Source organism: Dunckerocampus dactyliophorus, chromosome 8 (assembly GCF_027744805.1).
Source record: "Dunckerocampus dactyliophorus isolate RoL2022-P2 chromosome 8, RoL_Ddac_1.1, whole genome shotgun sequence".
NCBI lineage: Eukaryota > Metazoa > Chordata > Actinopteri > Syngnathiformes > Syngnathidae > Dunckerocampus > Dunckerocampus dactyliophorus.
This window is the reverse complement of record NC_072826.1, coordinates 32,692,558-32,705,910: the sequence shown is the minus strand read 5'-3', so window position 1 is coordinate 32,705,910 and position 13,353 is coordinate 32,692,558. Positions and strand designations below refer to the sequence as shown.

Below are 13,353 nucleotides of genomic sequence, written 5' to 3'. Positions count from 1 at the left end.
TCCAAACTCTAGCATCTAAACTCTATAACCTCTATCCAAACTCTAGTATCCAAACTCTATAACCTCTATCCAAACTCTAGTTTTTAAACTCTATAACCTCTATCCAAACTCTAGTATCCAAACTCTATAACCTCTATCCAAACTCTAGTATCGAAACTCTATAATCTCTATCCAAACTCTCGTATCCAAACTCTATAACCTCTATCCAAACTCTAGTATTTAAACTCTATAACCTCTATCCAAACTCTAGTATCCAAACTCTATAACCTCTATCCAAACTCTAGTATCCAAACTCTAAAACCTCAATCCAAACTCTAGTATTTAAACTCTATAACCTCTGTCCAAACTCTAGTATCCAAACTCTATAACCTCTATACAAACTCTAGTATTTAAACTCTATAACCTCTATCCAAACTATGCTATCCAAACTCTAGTATTTAAACTCTATAACCTCTATCCAAACTCTAGTATCCAAACTCTATAACCTCTATCCAAACTCTAGTATTTAAACTCTATAACCTCTATCCAAACTCTAGTATTTAACAAACTCTATAACCTCTATCCAAACTCTAGTATTTAAACTCTATAACCTCTATCCAAACTCTAGTATCCAAACTCGATAACCTCTATCCAAACTGTATTTAAACTCTATAACCTCTATCCAAACTCTAGTATCCAAACTCTCTCCACTTTATTCTCCAATATTTAAACTTTATTCTCTAATATTTAAACTTTATTCTGTAATATTTAAACTTTATTCTGTAATATTTAAACTTTATTCTGTGATATTTACACTTTGTCATTAAATGAGTACTTTATTCCGTAAGGATGATTATTGTGTGCGTATGAATCAGTGTCCTGTGTAGCTAACGTGTTAAATGTGTGTGGGCATCACCCACTGGTGAGTGAGGGTCAGCCTGGCATGTCGCTGGCGTTGGCAGACCAGCCAGGTGTCCACTAGTCCCCCCCGAGACATGGAGGTCCAAAACCATGGCCACGCCCACACCCTCTGCGGCGCCGGCCGTGCGGATGAGTTGTTTGCCCAATGTCCGGTTGTGCCACAGCTGGAACAGGCGTCGCCATCTTGTCCCTCCCGCGCTGTGGCGGTCCTGAGTCACATGGTCGGCCATGTATCCATGGTGTGAAATAAAAGATGGGTGTGGCCAACTTCAACACAACTTTATTGATTACAAAGAAAGGACACGCCCGCTGGCATCCAGTATGTTGGCATCACATCCAGAATGATCCATTAGCAGGGCACATGGTTGGCAAATCAGACAACATTTCAAGGGAACAAATAGAAGCTAGCATGTTAGCAATAGCCTTCCGTGCCAACACAGGAAGAGGGCGGGATGTTGGCAAACAGTCCCTTTAGGAAAACAATACAGAGCAGAATACTAATAAATATGACAAGCGTTACCAGTAGGTGGCATCAGCCACACGCCAACTGTACGCCCTTCAATACCCATAAACACACGTGGAACGTTAGCCACACGATATCATGGAATACACATCAAAGCATCCATCCCATAGCGATACTGCCCTGATATCCCTGATATCATGGATGGATGCGCCCGCCCCCACTTTACATGGGATACACCAGGAAGCCACTGAACACGTTAATCCAACCAGTTGTAAATTCATGGCCACTATCAGCATTGACATACACCTTGTCGTCATCCTCCAGGTCAACCATCATGCTGATGGAGGCCATGTAGTTCTTCCCTGTGTTGTTGGTGGTGTCAAACAGGGACGTCAGATACTCACTGTTCCCATCCTTCTTCTCCTTATACACATCTAGATTAATCTTCTTACCAACTGATTTGTAGGCCAAGGTGAAGAAGTAGGCGCCCTTGTAGGGGGCTGTGAAAATGCCTGCAGGGGGACAATCACACCTTCATTAGTGCCCCCCCCAGTGGTGCTGACTCTAGAGGTAAGGAGCGATGAAGAAATGCTATGCTAGTTAGTAGTCAGGTGGCATCCTACCTGTGTTGGCATCATAGTGGCTACCCATGTTGGTGTGCATGTCGTCAAAGATCACCTTGTTATCACTTGTCTTTTTGTGGCCATTTCCTACTGCAAACCACACCTTACGTTTGTCTGCAGCACACATCAGGTGTCAGGTCATAGGTCACCTACACTCCTATGACCTTTACCCTTTCTCACCTACCTGACATGGCATCCAGCTTGCCCACACGTGTGGTTAGATCCTATGAGAGTACATGAGTAGAAGTACTACTGCAGTACATCCTGTCTATACATGCTAATCAAGTACTCAGGTGTGTTTTATCTACCTGAATGGTTTTGGTGTTTGTGGTCTCCGCAGTCTTCAGGTGGTCCACACGTGTGGTTAGATCCTAGAAGTACAAGAGTAGAAGTACTACTGCAGTACTTCCTGTACAAGGTAATCAAGTATCCAGGTGTGTTTTACCTTCTCAACCACCTCCAGCTTGTCCACACGTGCCTTTAGATCCTATGAGAGTACATGTGGTATGTAATACTGCAGTACTTCTATACATGCGTGTACATAGAAGTGTGCAGGTGCTTTTACCTTGGCGGTGTCGGTCTCTTCCTCCACCTGTGGGAGTGTACACTGTGGGTTATACTGCAGTACTTTCTGTGCATGTACAAACTGTATGAAGGAAACGAACATCACGGGAATGAAATGCTGTCATCGTGAGGAGAAGGAACGTTGGTGTGGGGAAGTATTTCCTCGGCGCACCGCTCGATCGTGGTGAAATCATGACCAACGCTGAAGCGCCTCCTCCCGACTAAACACAGGCTGGAACCTCCTCTTACGGAGCGTGAATGGAAGCTAGCCGGGTTAGCTTGGTTCAGCATGCTAGTGGGCTGCCTGATATTTACAGCCTTGTCTCTTGGGGGGGCCCTGGGGTCTGCCCACCCCGATCTTCCAATTGCACGTGTGGCGACATCTTCCTTCATGACGAGCACGGGCGTTACCGTTTGTTCAACGTTTAGTAGCAACGTTAGCTGAGAAAAGCTAGCCAGGCTACATCCTTCCTCCACGACTCAGCACTTTTTATTCACGAACCCATAAAGCACACACGCCATGCTGCTAAAAATACCATCCAATGGAAACACTTCAAACTGAACAAACTCAACGCAAAAAGCGTGGTCCAGCGGGGGCGGAGATCGGCAGAGCAGAGACAACGAAAGAGAGAAATGGAGCACGTCTGAAGGCCAAAGGTCATGTAGAAAACACATACGTAATATATGAGTAGGTACTTATGCAGGTGATACATGTACACAGTCAGGAACTACCTTCCTGTAACGTGTCACCATGAACAACTAACATGGATTCATCCATTCATTCCTGCAGCTCCAGTTTATCCTCATCAGTCATCAAGATGAAAGCTGCATCTGCGTGTGGAGCTTGAAACGCAAGCACCAATCAGGATGGGAGCGACAATGTCAGCTGACCCGTGTGGGACGACGTCTACAAAGTGACCTTTACGTAATCCACCCAAACGACCTTGGCCATCGACCGCTAGCTTGCTATTGACCTTTACATGGAAGTGTTAGCAGATGTGCAGCAAGGGACCATAATATGCTAAGTTTGCAAAGCAACGCTGATCTGTATCTGTTCACCCACCTCAATGACCTGTATCCATAGCTGGACTCCAATGGGCGGAGCTTAACCCCACAGTGGGTGTATCTGAACCGGAAAATGGGTGGGCCTTAAATCTGGACATTATTTTAACTTTGAAATGGCATGGATTGATCAGACCCGATAACATAGCTAGTTAGCTAGCTAGTTAGCTACACCAGTTAGCTAAACATGCATCTTGTATGGCTGAGACGGTCAATGCGCGAGTGACATAGCTAGTTAGCTACGGCACTTAGCACAAGTGCATCTTGTACAGCTGAGACGGTCAATGCGTGAGTTACATAGCTAGCTAATGAAGGGTTTTATATCTCATTTGTGTTCTTATTATATGCATATTAATCTGCTAAGCCGCTCACATCCATTTTATACAGGTAGTCACACAAAACACATAGTGTTCTCATGGCCTGCGCTCATTATCTCATCCACACATACCTCACAACTGATAAGCAGCTCAAGGAGCGAGTACTCAAACCACAGCAACATCCTGCTTACAGCAGCTGGTTGACCTTCACAACGAACAAAGGCCCACTTCTCACATCGGCAGGTGCCACCCCACTTTGCTGATTGGTCCTCAGGGACTACAACACCACACCTCCAGAGACATCTAATTGGTCCTCGGGGACTACAACACCACACCTTCAGCGGCATCTGATTGGCTCTCCAACATCTACAGTGACGGGCGCTGTCTTCTCCCATTGGCTGAGGATCAACCTACATTTGCATCTAAAAATGTATCAGGACCGGGCAGGGATAGTTAGCTGTGCTCTTCCTGTCTGACCCTGTATTAAGACCAACCTCTGTGTAGGCCTATAGGGAAAGACGCTAGGCTCGGAGCTCCGATTGCATTAGGTTTGTTTGTCAAGAATAAATATTCACATTTGATTATATGGTAGTAATCTAGTCTCCTTTCCTCCGACTTCGACACCCACAAGGATCAGAGAATCCTTCACTAGCTACGCCAGTTAGCACAAGTGTATCTTGTACAACTGAGACGGTCAATGCGCGAGTGACATAGCTAGCTAGCTACGCCAGTTAGCTACACATGCATCTTGTACGGCTGAGTCGGTCAATGTGCGAGTTACATAGCTAGTTAGCTAGCTAGTTAGCTACACGTGCATCTTGTACAGCTAGGACAGTCAATGCGAAAGTTACATAGCTAGTTAGCTTGCTAGTTAGCTACGCCAGTTAACTAAACGTGCATCTTGTATGGTTGAGTCGGTCAATGCGTGAGTTACATAGCTAGTTAGCTACGCCAGTTAGCTACACGTGCATCTTGTACGGCTGAGACGGTCAATGTGCGAGTTACATAGCTAGTTAGCTACGCCAGTTAGCTATGCCAGTTAGCTTAAGTTGTAGGAGACTTGTAGATTTCTACACGGATGCGCCAAAATGTTTCTCTACTTTGATTCACTTTGTTTGGGCTCATTTGAGGAGCAAAATGCGTCTTAGTTCTATGAAATGCTCGCACCATGTGACTGTGTGACTGGCCAATCACAGAGCGTGAAGAGTGAACACATAATGAGGATTTTCCCTCATCAAGATGACGGATAATGACGAGCTGTGCTTGTTTCATGCTCGTACTCATCAATGCATCATCCGTAACGGATCCTGGTTGTACACAAGTACACAAGTGTATTTACTTCTATGGGTTTAGCTTTGCAGCTTTTGATACCAGACTCTACTGAATTGAATGATATGGTCATGTGATACATCCCAAACATGTCCTATACATGCTGAGGACAAACTGTCATGTTTCGCAGGACAGGAGCGAGTGTTTCCTGTCCTGCGCCCTTATTTTGGCGAGGTGTACTTCCGGTGTGGTGGAAGTTCCAGCCCCTTCATGCCTGGTGTCCGCACAGCTGCGGACAATTTGTATTAGCGGCGGTTAAAAGGCCAGCGCCATCGTATGTGCGGCACTGGTTCATTGTTGATGTCACGGTTGATGACCCTCGTTGCTCTGCCAGCTGTCACCTAGACTTACCATCTCAGCTACTTTCATTGTTTCCTTTGTCACTTTTAGTTTGGTCCTGTTGCCTTGTGCAAATACAATTATTTTTATTTCTGCACCTTGCCGCCTCGCCTCTGCATACCGGGGGTCAAGTCTTTGACAGCAGCAACCCCCGTCGACACAAACCCTACCTCAACATCCTTGGTCTTTGCAGCTTCTTCACGCAGCTTCTTCAGCTCGTCTGTCAGTGTTTTTATGTCAACATCGTTGGTCTTTGCAGCTTCTTCACGCAGCTTCTTCAGATTGTCTGTCAGCCTCTACAAGAGGACATAATACTATGTAGTACTTCATGTTTATTCATGGGGAAATAAAGTACTGGTATCCAACCTGAACTGAGTGGCTATTTAAAACCTGGGATACTTCCAGCCAGTTCACACGCTTTTCCAGATTCTACAAGACAACACGTTGTTAGTAGTACTTCCTGTCCATGTGGAAATGAAATGTTTCTACCTGGACATCCTTGGGTGTTGCTTCATCCAGTTTCTTCAGATCTTCTGTAAGTCTCTGAAAGAAGACATATTGAGGGTACTTAGTGTCCATGGATGGAAAACAAGAACTAAAGAACCAACAATAGGATGAAAAAGCAACAAGGAATCATGGAACACGACTGAAACTACAGAGGCTGGATGATCTGGAACAAAACATCAGATCCATGAAAGAGGAGGTTGAAACGTGAGGGGTGTGAGAGTGGAGAAGAAGGAAGCACAGGATAGTAATGCTGCATTGAGTGCCTCTCAAACACCATCATGAAGAAAACTACTGAAACAGGGAAAGAAGCTGACAGGTGCAAACGTCTATCAGGGGTCGGCAACCTTCACCATCAAAAGAGACATTTTGCCTCCCCTTTCGGTCCAAAAAAAGTCAGGAGCCACAAAACATGACAACTTCTAAACTTGTTACAAGCACACAATTCATCCAACAGAAGTGCGTCTACGTTTGGAGGTCTACTCTGGAACCATCAACACTTTACTCTGGAAGTCTTACTGAGTGGTTCACATGTTTGTCAAATTCTAACAAAACGTAGCCGACTTTAAGATGAAAACATCCATCAGAGTTCACATATCTATTGTCATCAGTAAGCATTCTATTGGTCCCGTCCTTGACTGTCTTGCAAAGAGAGGCATTCTTTCATTTTCAATCATTTCCTGTTTATTTTTTAATTGGGAGAACAGATGCACGGATGTTCATATGAACGATTCTTTCATGTATTCTCCATCTGTGAATGGCTTCCCATACTACCCATACTTCCCAACTGACATCCATCATGGACTGGCCCCCACGTTCACCTGACCTAAACCCAATAGAACACCTCTGGGACATTATGTTTAGGTCCATCCGGCGCCGCCAGGTTGCTCCTCAGACTGTCCAGGAGCTCATTGATGCCCTGGTGCAGATCTGGGAGGAGATCCCCCAGGACACCATCCGTAGTCTCATTAGGAGCATGCCCCCACGTTGTCAGGCATGCGTACAAGCACGTGGGGGCCACACAAACTACTGACAATCATTTTGAGTTGCTACAATGACATTTTAGCTAAATGGACCAGTTTGCTGCATCATTTTTTCACTTTCATTTTTGGGGTGTCTTTGATTTCCCCCCTCTATAGGGTGATCATTTTCATTTCTATCAAATGATGTGGCATCATTTTGTTACTAATACATCACCCACTCATTATCAGGAAACATATTCAACATCATTTTCCCCCAGTTTAGATCTGATGTGTTTTCCAAGTGTTCCTTTCATTATTTTGAGCAGTGTGTACGTGTGTATATTTATCAACGAGGCCCTCAGCTGCTTAACCAACCAGAAAATTACCAGACAGGTTTAATTCAATTCATGCCAGGCCCAATAAAAAAAGTGTTCCTTTCATTTTTGTGAGCAGTGTATGAAGGTGCAGGAATGTGTGGGCGTGTAATTGTCACTGAGAATGTATGAAATGCATTCACCACTTTGAGTGAATCAGATTTTTTTCTGCAGGAAAACAACCTATTTTCAAGTGTTTTTTAATTTTTTTTTTTACAAAATTGTGCGGGGATCCACTATATATTTTCAGCTTTCACATATTTAATCTCGCTGAGATATGCACTTTTTGCAGTGTACACAATGACCTACTTGTTTAGCAATTCATTGTTTTCATGCAATTCCTTTTGAATCAAATGTATTTTACATTTTTCATCAATGCATTGTGGACGTAGGGTTGGCGCTGACCTGGTTGCGTGACGTGTGCAGTTGTTGGATTGACAGACAAGGCAACTACAAAAAAAGAAAAATTCCATATTTTTACGTTGTAAAGTGGCAACCGACACGTCTTTGTGTGTCCAACGTTTTATGCTGAATATAACACCCCCTTGTAGAACCTCAGCCATGACACAGATGACTGGTCCTTGCAGTCACTTGTCAGCCCTTTATGTCACATTACAACTGTATGACTGCTCCCTCAACACATTACAGAATATACATATATATATATATGTATACAGTCAAACCTGTCTTAGCGGCCACCTTGATAGAACGGCCACCTGCCTATAGCAGCCACTGAAAAATCCCCCCCCAGCAAATGTACATGTTATAGACCCTGTGTAAAGCAGTCACCTGTCCAACGCAGCCAGCGGCCACCCATTTTGTCTCCCTTGGTCAATATCTGACCGCATATAGCGGCCAAATTACCAACTCAAGTAGAAGCTTCATGCACGAAAAAGTTTTGTTTTTCAATTAATGAAGCCGTTGTGTGTAGACTTTAATGACTGAGTCCTAGCTCAGTCACAATCATTCACAAGATCCACACAAACTGTCAGTTGTTCCACATAAAAAAAAGCCGTCTTCTTTTGAGCTTACTATTTCCTGCTCAAACATGTAACATTAAGAGCATTTGCACCAAAACATTACCGCAAAGTAGGCTGGGAACAGGACGTGCTCCCAGCGACACTACAATAAAAAAAAACATACGCTAGCATGCATGCGGCAGCGGGAGCAAAACTGAGTTCGGTTGTACTTAATTGAAGTATTTTAGAATGTACTCACATTATTTTTCATCAATCCTCATCCACAAATCCATCAAAGTCCTCATCTTCTGTATTCGACACAAACAAAGCCGTCTTCTTTTCCGTTCGCTACTAGTCTGTTAACTTGTCAGTGTTATTCAGCTCCGAAGCAAAGAAGGAAACTTCTCCTGTTGCTTCTGCCAACTTTATTTATTGAACGCGGCCACCAGACAGCAGCTCAGAACACACACACATCTCTCAGCATCGTCTCTCCTTCCTGCTTGCCCACAAGGCAAAGGTTAAACAAGCCCCACTACATAGCTGTCCAGGCAATGCCTGTAACAAGTGACACCATTTATTTCTTGTTTGTGGGGAAGGAGAGACTCATGTCGCCGATGCACTTTAATGGCTTTATTAACAGCGGAGAACACTGCAGGACTTTACATCCACGCCAACATAAACACACTTCCCAACTTTCTCCAAACTCTCAGCTAGCACTGAGCCTAGCTCTCCTGCTCGGGACGCCCACCGTCACTTCCCGGCACTTCCTGATGAACTAAAGCTGTAATGACACTCTGCCGTATAAAAAGTAAAATATGAAAAAGAAGCGTAAGACATTACTAACACAGCTTTGTTCTGTGGGTGGTGGATATATTCTATCAGTGATTATTAAGCCTCTAGCTTCCTTTTAGTAAGTAAAAACCTTGGCTATGATTGCACTACATTGTCATGTAGACCTACAAAGTACACTTGGAAGAACAAGAGGTGAATAAATGTATTGCAACTGATGTGAAACTGATGAGGGGTAGGATTAAATAAGCTTTGCTCTTCCTACTCCTTTTTGGACATGCAAAATTGTGAATTGTACTATGTGATGTGATACTGTTTGACTCATATGCATGTTCAGGATGAATTCAAACCATGAACCATGAACCATGATAATAACAAGCCTAGTAGTGCTGTACAACTTTTATCCGCAGTCCGCAGTGCCCTCTACTGGTCAACATTATTATTATTTTCCCTTTTTCCTCTACTGGTCAACATTCAAACAGGACGCCAACCTGTCTATAGAGGCCGCCTGTCTATAGCGGCCACTTTTGCAGACTCCCTCTAGTGGCCGCTATAGACAAGTTTGACTGTATATGGATAAATACTAAACATGGTATCAACACGACAACATGGAGAAGGAAAACAACTCCAAAACAAGAATGATCAGAGGGAAGGATGACACGTATTATCATTTGACGTCATCAGGATGCCACAAGAAGATCTACAATTGATACCTTTTGTTTCACAGACCACAAGCAACCAGAAGTGGAAAAAGCAAAATGATTAGAGCACCCTTGTTTCTTCAGTTTCTTCTTCATTTGATACACCTAAAGCTACTTTTGTTTGGACAAATGTAACCATGACAACAGAAATAGCTCAATCAGCTCTTCAATGATCTTATGTTTGTTATCATTGTATCTGTCCAAACAAATGTACCTTTAGTTGTACCAGCCATTCAAATGGATCAATAGGCTGAAGAAACAAGGAGGTCTCATCATTTTTCCATGACTGTAGATCAGGACACACATTTTCTGTGACTGCTGTTACGACACGTTACTACACGGAGGAGCAATACAACATTCATATCAGCACTACGTTGTCAGTTAGCACATGAACAGCAGAAGCATGTATGCAAATGATAACATTTGATAATATTTGAACCCATTCAACCCTTAAAAGTAATCACAATCTGGGAAACTTGGATCAACACTGACAAGGCTGGACTTTCAGATGGAAGGTTAAGGAATGATCTGCATTACCAGGAACAATACAAGTGGAGGAGGAGTGCTGTGCACGTGGCATGGGAGGGGGGCATGGCTCAGGTGTCAAAGTATCCTCGGTCAAGATACTGAACATCAGGCATCACTTTTCCATTTACATGGAAAACCATGGCAACTACACCATGGAAACAACATGTCATTTGCTATTGATAACATTTTGGAATGGATAGCCATTGAAATGTGTAAAGAAACAACAGCAAAGCAAGCATGTATGAATGTATGAATGATCAAAGACCACAGGCTATAAAAGCCTAAATGTGCTCCAAATGTTGATGTCGTGTCATCATTCCCACTGTCATGCCCTCCTGATGCTAAAGCTAAGAAGCTTTTATTGTAAAATGATTCTTGTCCTGTGAACTCCAGAGTACCTTTTGTTCTGTGAAAGTCAGTTGAACTCAGGCCTACGTGACTGAGGGGGAGGTCATCGTGACCGAAGTTATACAAGATATGTTCCAGATGTTATGTGATTTCAAAATGTCCTGCCAACATGTCCAAGGAAGGACGAGGTTTTGGTAATCCACGTCATTGTTATTGTTCACTGGGTCTATTTAAGGGTGAACGGAATAAACGGGGTGTCCCTTTTCCCTCAACTGCATACAAGTCGTGTTGTGCCTCTTATTATTCCACAACATTTGGCGTCACGAACAGGATTGGAAGGAAAGACGTTGATGCTCGTGGCCTTCTGACCTGCACCATATTGCAAACCAACGGCCGTAAAAACAGGTAAGATTTCTTACCATTTGGTTTGACAGTGTGGTGCAGTAATGGGGGTAACTAATGAGCATTAATGTTAAAATTTCTCCAAATAAGAGAGCCTGTTGTTAGTGCATTAATAACAACTGCAGATTGGGGGTGGGGAACACTCACACAAAATGTGGCCCTCACTTTAGAGTGGGAAAAACTTTTTGTGTGTTTTACTAAAATGACTCGAGTCCAGCTGTGTTACGGCATGATTGGCGTACTTTAGAAGTGTTGAGTAAAGGAAAAGAGTACAGGCTCGTGCCGGCTTTGTGTGTGTGTGTGAGGTCGACAATTTATGCTGCAGCAACTCTTAGTCCGGGAGTTCATTCATGGAGGAAAAATTAAGGGCTAAATATAAGGCCGACTGCAATTGGTAGAGCGAGGTACCCTATACAACGCAGAGTTCGTTCACTGCGCGCTAAGTCTGTGTGGTTACGACCCTCCGAACGCGCAAAGGAGGTGACCAACTACAGAGCAAAGGCTGCGCCTATATAATATGCGTGAAGCAAATCACGTCTAACAAGTAGAGAAGCATACTGAAATTACACATGCGGAATTACAATAAAGTAGTTCTTATTGTCTACTTTGTGATGTAACTCTAGAACAGTCTTGCAGTCCTAGTCAGCCGGACAAGGTCAGTCATGAGTATATTAATGCATACCTAAACTATAACAACTGGAGGAGATTAAGGCGTGAAGCAATCATTTGGATTGCTTAACTTGTGTGATTGGTTTGAAGTGCACTAAAATTTTGTTATTTGTTGTATGTAACAAAAATTCTAAAATCCAATTGGCATATACAGTACTTCAAGTGTGTGTGTGTGTGTGTGTGGCTGACTGTCTCACCTCTTCTGTAAAGCGTTCAGCGTTTTTTTTGTGTGTTTTTTCACTGTCTGGAGTGAGTGAGTGTGTGAACGAAGGTCAGCTGAGGACAAACTGTGCTTTGTAACCCTCAAAAGAAAATAACTATAAGATTAATCATCTTAGTCGCAAGACAGTAACGTTAGCCAGTGTAAATAGCTGAAAATTGCCAAATACGCAAGTGAGAAGTGCGGTTAAAAACGTATTGTCAGAAATGTTCATAGATTCATCCTTTGTTTGAATGATCTCTTCTGGAACAACAAAAAGGTCAACCTTACACATAGTTGAAGTGAAAGCAGTTTGTGTGTCATCTTTGTGTCTGTTGCTGGAGGTGCTGCATTTGGCTATTATTGAGTGTAGTGCATCTTGCCTAGTTGTGTTATTTGTGCCAATGTTAATTTGTTGTGGGTTGCGCTGGAGTTGAAAGGACAGAATTGCAGTGGTTGAATTGAGAAGAAAATTGTGTGCAATTTGCTGTGTGATAAGTCTTTTGAGACTTTGTTTTGTATAACTTTGAACTTAGTGAATCTTGTCAAGCTGTGTGGTTCTGCCAGTGACCGGATGTGAAGTGAATAACTGAAGGAGGTGTTGAGCGAGGGGACACAAGGGGAGTGGCTACAGCCCTCCCTCTGAGTGTTGGAAGAACAAGTCAGCCAGTGGAAGAGGTTTTTTTTTTTGTGTTATGAGATTGGAGAGTTTCTGCAAGCTGTGGTTCTGAACTGTACAGCATTTATGGAAAGTGTCATGTTGGTGTTTAAGTTTAAAACATTTTAATGTGGTGTGCTGGTGTATAAAGACTTAATTTTGAATGTGAATAAAGACAATACTCATCAAATAACATTGTGATAAAATTGCAGTCTGAGGTTAAGATACTTTGGCGAAAATAACTTATTTTTGTGACAGAACAAACAATAACATTTATTTTAATTTCTGTCTTGAAAGTTGAAATACTCAAAATGGCTATTCCTTCGACAACAATTTTAGGGTTAAAATACCCAAAAAGGAAGGATGACATCGAGAAGGTCTCTAAAAAGTGGACAAAACACACTAAAAGCTTAAATCCAAGTTGGCCTGAAGGTGGAACATTTGATGTGAGTTTGTGTGATGACATGGAAGTCCGAATAAAGGACTATAAACCCAAAGACAAAAGTAACAAAAGACAACAGAAAAGAGAAAAGGAATTGGAAATTATACAGTTGTTCAGAAAGGAAGGTGAAATGTTCCGAAAAACAATGAAAAAGAATCGTAAACTGTTTAGAGCTAAAGGCGACGATGGATTTAAAATAAAAAACAGAAATATGGACAAAA

General features: G+C 42.8%; 1 protein-coding gene across 1 annotated transcript; it reads right to left on the bottom strand.

Moving 5' to 3' along the window:
- Positions 1-1,585: 1,585 nt before the first annotated feature.
- On the bottom strand, positions 1,586-8,860 carry LOC129186295 (uncharacterized). Its single transcript, XM_054784407.1, has 10 exons — positions 8,656-8,860; positions 6,087-6,140; positions 5,964-6,026; positions 5,768-5,893; positions 2,552-2,578; positions 2,432-2,473; positions 2,295-2,357; positions 2,171-2,210; positions 1,987-2,100; positions 1,586-1,875 (listed from the first exon to the last, which is right to left on the bottom strand). The coding sequence occupies exons 1-10, from the start codon at positions 8,665-8,667 to the stop codon at positions 1,586-1,588; spliced, it is 831 nt and encodes a 276-aa protein (XP_054640382.1). The 5' UTR covers positions 8,668-8,860.
- Positions 8,861-13,353: the final 4,493 nt, after the last annotated feature.